Genomic DNA, 9,220 nt, shown 5'->3' with positions numbered 1-9,220 from the left:
AATGCAATGCCCCGAGTCGATTCACGGGTTGTGTCAAGGGGATGCGTTGTTCTTCCGGCTGAGCGTCGAGAGGTGGAATCGGATTGGAGGGGCGCAACGGCAGAATCTAGAATCCAGCGTACCGAACGTTCCAGGTTTTTTAGACTTTCGCACCCCGCGCCTACTGCGTGTGACCTCGGACTGCTTGGTTCTGGAAGCACGAGGTAGGTAGGTAGGTACTGTAACACCCTTCTGATGTACGTTGAGTCGAGGCAGACTGAGAATTATTTTCACAATGACAGACAGTTGAAGAAATCAAACAAAAGTCAATTGTAAAGAAAAGTTTTCAATTGTCAATATATCGGGAGGCTGGCTAATGAGGAATACCCCATCCATTTGGTTCTTGTCTTGTTCGATACCGGAAATGAAAAGAGACCAAGTGGACGAGCGAAGCAACCTTTGGTTTGGCTCCCGAACCCCCTCCCAGATGCATGGGCTAGGTAGGTACCTAGGCAGTCTGTAAACCAGTCGAAGCATTAATGGCAGCGCGATAGTAGGGTACCCGAGTCGATAACGAGCATTGCTGGCTGTCAATATGGCAGGAGACATGATCTAGATGGTTCCTGTGGATGGGGCGACGATGCTGGTGAGAGTAGCGCACTAACTCGACACTGAAATCCAATTTCGCATTGCGCGTGGCGATCTGGGGCTTTCCCTGCGTTGGGCACTCCTTGGGCTCTGAACAGCCATGGATATACTACTGCCGTACTCGGGTCCTAGAAAGCACCGGCAAAGTTTGCGCAACGCTCTCATCTTGGTGATCGACAATTTACTTTTTAGTATACTGTCAAGGCACATGTTTTTCTGCTCCAGATCCCATCCCCATGGGCAGCGAGATCATCACATTAGCTACCGGATTAGTAGCAATCCATCTGCTTACTATTAGTATTGGGCGCTGAAAGTCATTGCTTTCTTGCAACCCTACGGGCTCGTTTGGTGTTGCGGAAGCACATGGTGACATGCCAAAGACTTTTCTAGACAACGGCAAAGAATATTCCTTGTCTCTTTCTTTGTCTTTTCAGATCTATCCTCATTCTTGGGCTTCCAGTGACAGGTTACTCACGGACCAATGCCACCACGATCCATTGCGGGGCCGATCTCGTGGCTGTCGGGAGCTTAAAAGACGGGACGCGTGATGACGTCGGCATGGCTCCCTATGCTTGGTTATTCAGTGACCCAACAAAAAAAAAACACATGTGCAGTCACAATGACCTCCAACAATATGCACGCCTGTCAACTCATTGGCCTCCTTTCAAGCCATTGTGCATTCATAAAGGCAGCACAAAATCAATCTGACAACACACAATGAATGCCCACCTGAGAGGATTTCTCAGCTGACTGGTCACTCAGATGAAGCAACACGATAATCATTTCTGATTGACTATTTGCCCAACCAGTCAAACCAGTGGCTGGGGATGCCCACTGTAACAGTCCAACTTGATCAGGGTCTCCTGGTTGACAAGGGACCCCCCTCGCTTCGGTCCGTCCTCTCAAGGTTCCAGTGCGCCTTGAGCCCTGGCGCCTTGGCCCATTGCCTCTCAGTGCCAGCGACGCTGGGAGCTACACCTATCCAACCATCTCTCTCGTGTCAACCATAATCAAACGCATTCCTTGCGGAGAACAAAGGAATCCCATAGAGTATACATATTAGCTAACCTAATCCCATTATCTCATCCACATCGAGCATCTCATGAGTCGAGCGCCAATGGATTCCAGGAAAAGTCATCGCATACCAAGACAAGATCAGATTAGCAACTTGATTATAACGGGGAAACAATTGAGACCCGCACTGGAAGAAACATCACTCGTAAAAATGAGACCAACGGCCGTGGCATTGGGCACTGCGACATATCTTTCGAGCACAGACATGTTTAGAGAGAAACCTGAATAGTTGCAGCTGCTTGTTACCAAATAAAAGCTCAGAAGGCCCAAACTGCTCCCGTCTTGCGACTTCGACTCGGTGTACACGGATAATCAGCACCACCAGTGCAACACTTCCCTCCCACAACATCCCCGCGATTGCCAAGTACGTGGATAACGGGACTCGAAGACGTTACAAACCAGTTGACACTATTCTGATCTGGCTCCCGAGTTCTTCCAGACAACCTGGTGAAGCCACTCTGCCAGCAACTTTTGATACTGCTCCGTCTTGGTCTGCGCGTCCTCCCACGAAGGAAGGTGTTTAAACCACCTGGGAGGCATATGATCAAAGCCGTGGATCTGGTCAGGTATAAGCAGCCACCGTATGCTGCCGTCTGGTCCATCTTGCTGCCATGCAAAGCGCTCGTCATCCAAAATGAGGGTCCCCTCCTGTTTTGCCGGAAGTTTCTGTCCGACGGTGTTGTCGGGGGTAGGTTCAGAGCGACCGGCCAGCTTGCAGGCCAGTCGCCAGTTCTCGTGACCCAGCTGGTCCAGTTCAGCCGCCACTACATAGATATTTGGCGGGAGCGTCTCGCGTGCTGCGTGAATTGGCGACAGCAGAGGATCCTTTAGGTCCTGTCCTGGGTTGACGTAGCTCCATTTGAAAATTGGTGACATTGTGGCTAGGAAATCAGTCGGCAAACCTCGAGCACTGGGTCGTAGTTCGGGCTTGTAGTAGCGCCTCTTCAGGCGTTCGCTGGTCGGAACCTCCATGTCCGTGGCCGCGTACACGGGGAGCAACGCCGAGGGCTTGACCTGCTCGCGGATACTTGGCAACTGGGCCACGCTGAGGGTGAGATTGCCACCCGCCGAATAGCCGGTGATGGCCACGCGGGACTTGTCAATGGGCAGACTCTCATCGGCGATAACCGCGAGCATCAGAGCCTCCAGGTCGTACACTGCTGTAGGAAAGGGATACCAAGGTGCCTTTCGATAGTTGAGCTCAACCACCAGAAATTTGTACTCATCGGCAAAGCGCCTATTCAGACGGTCGTCATCCTCTGGCCCACCAATGCAGAACCCGCCGCCATGGATACTGAAAAGCAAAGGCAAGTTTTCTGGAGAAGTCTGATCGTAATCCTTGGGAAAGAAGATGCTCCATGATTTTAGCAAGATCTTGCACAGCAGACATCAGGGCGACATGAATGCTCACCGAGTTGGTAAATATGGTCGACATTCATAGGTCTTGATGAAATTTGGCGCCACGCCGGTGGGCCACATCCATTCGTTCCAGCCTCTAAACCACCGGATGGGCGAAATTATGCCTTGTATGGCGTATATAGAGAAACCATTATACAACCGAGTCGAGAGGTCCGACTGCGGGTGTGGTGATGATGTTTCTGTCGCCATGATTTACTTTGGGAGATGAGGGTGCAGGTCTATCTAACGCTAGGTGTTGTTGTGAAATTCCAGGAAAGAGATGAAATCATGGACGCCGAAACCAGGGTTGGCAAAGGACAGATGGGAATGATTGTATTATCTATGACCTGGTCGTTCCAGGCATCATCGGTTGGCCCTTCCGCGTTTCAGCAAAGCCGCCGCGGGGTTCTGTACGAATACGGATGGCACCTCGCATTTTTGGAGTCAACCACCGATCTAGTGTAAGTGGTCCATGTGACACTCGCACGCGATCTTTGATCATACTCCAATGTCAACGCCGCAAATGTCTGAGGCTTCAGCGACAAGATTTCAACTCATAATATCCTTGAATATGGAAAATCATTTGGTTCTACATGGGTTTCAATACAGTCAAACGCCCAAGAAAACTGTCCGGTGGGGCTTTTCGATGCTCCAGGCTGCCTTTTGCAAGCTGCTAGGTACCAATAGATCAAGTCAATTCCTGCTAATAATAGACTTGATTTATTCTTGCGAATGCAAGATTTGGGAAATACGTTGCCTTGAATCCCACGTAGAGCCTTAATACCTCCCTAGGCACCAGTATACAACTATTTGCGGCAGCTAGCTGCATAGTGAGTAATGTGGCGCTCGTCGATGGGCGCGTTTCGCAAGCACATCATCGCTCATCCGCAGTCCAGTATAACCCGCGTATCAATTCTATCAACTCGAGCCGATCAATATGCGATAGCATACACTGCAAACACACATATCTTCTTGCCTGGCTTGTGCAGCTGATTGGTATTGTTTTAATAATGGCTTGTTGTAAACGTGCAGCAAAATTCAATCGCAATGCCGTAAAGTGCGAAGAAGACGCTTGTATTCATAGTGGATGATCGTACATGACTTTTGTTATTCTCGAACCAGTTATCTCGAGATTCGGATTCATCTTTTGTCCACTGTTCATAAACCTCAAGCACAACAACTCTACAAGTATTTTCGCCGTATTTGAAGGTACCAATTCCCTAATGCATCAATTGAGACCACGGGGCCATTGAGGAAAAATGCCAAGCTATGAGAGAAGTATCGTAGGTCCTAATAGAGTGCACTATTCGTATTCCCATGCACCCCCTTGACGCTCAAACAATGGCACATGGCTTGGCTGTTGTAAACTTGTACATATCAGATAGAACGTTCCATAAACTGGGATTCGAAATTGAGTTTACAAAGTATATGCGATTGTGCTAGGACCACTCACTCTGATTCGTGACACTCAGACGTGATGAATTGAGATGATGACATGATTGAGTGGTTTCTACAGACATTCGGATTCCAAATAACACCAGCTTTTCTTGCCTCATATAGTCAGCCGGCTCCATACCTACGTAACAGTAGTACATCGGGGATTGATCTGCTGCGTGCTTGTACATGATGACCTGTAGGCTAGGTTGAGAATACTGGTTTCAGGGACATGGTAGAGGTTTGTTGTGCCAACGATGTAGCATATCTTGTCGTCAGGGGAAAAAGCACTCAATTGGCAAAAGATATCGTGGTTGCATTCGTCGATGCACATGAGGTAGTTGGTCGCCGCGGCGTACGTCCGGGAGTAGGGTGTATCTCGTGGATGGCCATCACATACAATGAGAAATGTACATCCACACCCGTCCCCGCCCTAAAATAGGAAAAGTAACGTCAGCTTCATTTACACCATTCATGGGTGTATTTTCTTTTTACAATCTATCACACAATCTCACACGACCCCACAGCCAAGCTGCGCCCATCTTTGATGAAAACATGCCGTGTTGGGATCTAGGGTGGTTGAGCAAACGTACCGGCGCCGGAGCTGTGTAAGCACCAGACTGCAGACTTGTCGTGGTAAAGGCAGCTGTTGTGGTCGTAGTCGTAGTCGTTGTCATTATCGCCGTCAGTATTACTGATGTACTTGTAGTATCCGTGGCTTCAGCAGTACTTGTCGTTGTTGGAGTCACTGTTGTTGTGCTAGAGACAGTGGTTGTGGTCGTATCAGTAGAGGTTGATGCCGTCTCGGTAGAAGTACTAGTCACAGTGTTCGTTGAAGTAGGGCCGGTTTCTGTTGTGGTCTCCGTGATTGTAGTTGCAATACAGCTGCATATGGTCAGGTCCAGAGATGGCGTGTTGGTCTGGGTCGTAGTGCTTGACTCGGAAGTCGGGTCATCCGTGTTTGTCTGAGTGCTGATTGAGGAAACTGTTTCTGTTGATGCGGTAGTCTTAATTGCAGTGCTTGACTCGGAAGTCGGGTCATCCGTGTTTGTCTGAGTGCTAATAGAGGAAACTGTTTCGTTGGGTGTAGTAGTCTTGGTCGCAGTGCTTGATTCGAAAGTCGGATTATCCGTGTTTGTCTGAATGCTGATAGAAGAAACTGTTTCGTTGGGTGTAGTAGTCTTGGTCGCAGTGCTTGATTCGAAAGTCGGATTATCCGTGTTTGTCTGAGTGCTGATAGAAGAAACTGTTTCGTTGGGTGTAGTAGTCTTGGTCGCAGTGCTTGAATCAAAGGTCGGATTATCCGTATTTGTTTGAATACCCGTGGAAGAAGTCGCTTGTGTGGATTTGGTGGAGCCAATAGCATCAGAAGCACTGATAAATGAGCCGTATTGCGCCATGTATCCATCAATGCTGTGCTGCTGAGTGTCTTGTGCCCGAGAAAAATCAGTATCGCTGTTGCCGTGTGAAACTCCACTCCTGTCTTGACCGATTCTTCGTCCTCTTTCATAGTCTGGATTCCTACCATCACCCAAATCATCATGGCCAGTGTGGCCACCTCCATTACTCTGCAGACTGTGGCCCGCACCATCGCCATGACTCGCATCGTCATGATAAGCTGTATCATCATCTTTTCCACTACTATAGCTGTAGCCACTGTTGTTTCTTTGACTGTCGTTTTCGCCTCCTCTACCCGCTTCACTGTTACCACGATATAGGTCATCTGAATCATGGCCTCTGTGGAGATTCCAGCCGCTTAGGCCGTGCAAGGTTTGCTTGGGATAGCCCAGAAGAGGACGTGTGGCCTCAATACCCTTGCACCCAGCTCTGTGACTATCTCGCCTTTTCATGGTAGGGGATTCCATGAAGCAAACAGTTTGTGTACCCGGTGTCGTGGTAGTATCCGTTCTTGTCTCCGTTTCCGTCTCTGTGTTGGTTATGGTATACTGTTTTTAGGGAATGGATTATCAGCTACCTTTACAGCTGACTGTGATATTTTACCATAATACTGCATGGTGAATAAACCCAGCATGGGGAAGTAAAAAAGGATAAAGAAGAGAGAGAAAAGAACACAAATGGTCTCACTGTCTCAGTAGATGTTGTTGTTGTCGTGGTTGTCTGTGTAACAGGGGTCTCTGTCACAGTCGCAATGTCTGTTTCTTCATCTGGGATACATCAGAACGGTAAGCATGAGCTTGCGTGAGACTTATTGAGAGGGACATGGGACTTGAAAAAAGACAAGATGCTTTAGATCAATTTCTGTGCGTGAAATGTGTACATGGGCATGCAAAATAATATTTCAGACTTACCCGTGGTGGTTGCAATCGCTGTCGTGGTAGATGTGTTAATGACAGTAACGGTTATAGTGGTTGCTGCATCTTCCATGAAGGCTATAGAAGCCATATTAGCTATTGCTTTCCACCATATGAGATACAGCTGGTCGACCTACTTGTCGTGGTTGTAGGCGCTGTTATGGAGAACACTGAAGTGCAGAAGGACTGAACGGCTTCATCTGTAGCGATCAAGGCGCTCAGACTGGAGTAGTAAGGAAGATCACATGAATCGATCAATGTTGGGAAGATGGTTACTGACATCGTTGCGAGTATAGAGCGCCAGTAATGTTTCCACTTTTCATTCAGACAGAAGTAAAAGGTCTGAACAATGATGTGGTCAAGTACCAGGTGGTTGATTGAATCAGTATATATGGCTGGCTAACAAGACAGAAAAGTTGGCATTTTCTTTAATGATATTCCTAATTTTTCTCGCGTGACTCTAATTTTTTCATCCGCCGCAAAACTTGAGCAAGTCAACCCGGATGCGTTACCCGAACCTTGTTTGATGGGGCTAGCATACCAGCCGTATATCATCACTATGACCATGAAGAAAAAAAGCAACGATTTAGGACGACAGGCCGCATCGGCATGTACCTAAACACGCAACAGAAATAGGGCTGAGGAGCATCCGTGTACGCCACTATTGGAATGAGAAACATGTTTGTTGTCCAGAGATGAACTCGACTCGTTTCGGGACGTTATCAACACTTGACTGACCAATGCCTGGAGACTAGTGGTTCGGCTGATTGTTGTTCTTGTGAAAGGGTCGACTATCCGCTATTTATACCTAATTGCGGGACACCCACCAGTGGAATTTTTAGAGCTCACGTCTGCTAATCCCACGACCCGTCTTACTGGCAACGACAACACAAAGCTGCTAGATAAAGACAAGAAAGAACAGAAAAAAAATAACCCAGCTGCGACTTTCATAGTAAAGGGATCAAGCTGACATGAAATACCTGATATTGCCAAGTGTGCAGGGAGCCTAGTAGCCTGTATGTAGTATATACCCTCTGGCCGGGTGGAGTGGCTGCTGACTTTTATCATCAGCGCTATGGTAGTAAACCATACTTCCAACGGGGAGTCATAGCATCGCATTCATACCGAATATTGTAGATGCGTCAACTTGGGCGCGCACAAATCAGGCCACAGGGATAGCGCCGATCGGATTGTTGTATTCCTTCCTTTTCCTGTAGGATGTGGGGTTCAATACTCAGCCATCAAAGGGCCATCAACCAGCAATAGCAAAATACTGCCTAGTTAGCGACTGCAGATGACTTTACCATGATAATTGGCAATCCTGTTATCTCGATAAAGTATCTCGGGAGCTAGATATGGACCCAGATTCAATTTTTGTCAAGTGTTCATATGTGGGTACATGTTGATACAGAAAATAGTGGTATAGCAATGCCTTAAGGGGGGCAGGGGGAAAAGAAGAAGAAAGTCTATATTCATTTGACCCTGAGGCAAAATCAATTCTACTGATGCGCCACAGTGTGGCTGGTTGTGTGGCACCCTTCGGGTGACACAACGGGAAGGGTTGATCAAGTCTGTTTGTTCACACATTATTTTCGTAGATGTAGACCATCTTTAATTTTACTCTTTATTTCAGATACTGGTCGTATCATCTACAAATGTGTTGTTCGCCGAAAGACACACACACCCAACTGCGTCTATTGAGGCCAAAGGGGCATTGAGGAAAACGCCAAGCTTGAAGTTTTGTATCATAGATCCTGACATAGTGCGGCTTTCGCACTCCTATACACCTCTTTGTTGCTCAGACGTTCTAATGGCGCATGGCTTGGCTGCTGTGAAGTTATACATATTAGAAAGAATGTCCAATCAACGGGGATCCGAAGTTGAGTATACGAAGTACATACGGTCGTGCCCGAGCTACTCGCTCTGTCTATGGTTATACAAAGACTCAGGCTTGAGAAGAGGGAAAAGTCGGCAAAAGTAGTGGACTATCGGGTATGGATGTTTCGAGGTGCGGGTATTCTGGCAATTCTAAATCTCCACTGTGCCGTGGAAGCAGAGGCATTGGATCTGGCGTATAGCCTCGTGTTGTTAGTCGTGTGTGGACGAAGGAGAGATAGCCGAGATACAGTGAGACCAGGGCCATCACGAGAGAGGGTATGCCGATGGCAATTCCCAACACCACTTCCGGGGAGAGGGATAGCGATGGTGACATGATTGAGTGGTTTGTGCAGACATTTTGGATTTCAGATAATGAATGAGGTAGGCATTTAAGTCTCGTTTTATAAGAAAATAAATATCATGGAACAAGTTATTGGCAGGACTGAGTGTACTGTGCCGTAAAATCTGTACCGTGTGGCATGCCGATCCCTGCCTGA

General features: G+C 47.7%; 2 protein-coding genes across 2 annotated transcripts; both read right to left on the bottom strand.

Moving 5' to 3' along the window:
* Positions 1–2,109: 2,109 nt before the first annotated feature.
* PFICI_10043 (uncharacterized protein) lies at positions 2,110–3,309 on the bottom strand (the record flags this gene model as incomplete). Its single annotated transcript, XM_007838624.1, has 2 exons — positions 2,110–3,055; positions 3,113–3,309. 2 exons carry the CDS (start codon positions 3,307–3,309, stop codon positions 2,110–2,112), a joined length of 1,143 nt encoding a protein of 380 aa, XP_007836815.1.
* Positions 3,310–5,024: 1,715 nt separating this feature from the next.
* PFICI_10042 (uncharacterized protein) lies at positions 5,025–6,383 on the bottom strand (the record flags this gene model as incomplete). The annotated part of the gene is made up of 1 exon (XM_007838623.1): positions 5,025–6,383. The coding sequence occupies one exon, from the start codon at positions 6,381–6,383 to the stop codon at positions 5,025–5,027; it is 1,359 nt and encodes a 452-aa protein (XP_007836814.1).
* Positions 6,384–9,220: the final 2,837 nt, after the last annotated feature.

This window comes from Pestalotiopsis fici, assembly GCF_000516985.1.
Source record: "Pestalotiopsis fici W106-1 unplaced genomic scaffold PFICI_Scf_7, whole genome shotgun sequence".
NCBI classification, from domain to species: domain Eukaryota; kingdom Fungi; phylum Ascomycota; class Sordariomycetes; order Amphisphaeriales; family Sporocadaceae; genus Pestalotiopsis; species Pestalotiopsis fici.
Note: the sequence above shows the minus strand (reverse complement) of the source record. Positions and strands in the feature narration are given on the sequence as shown.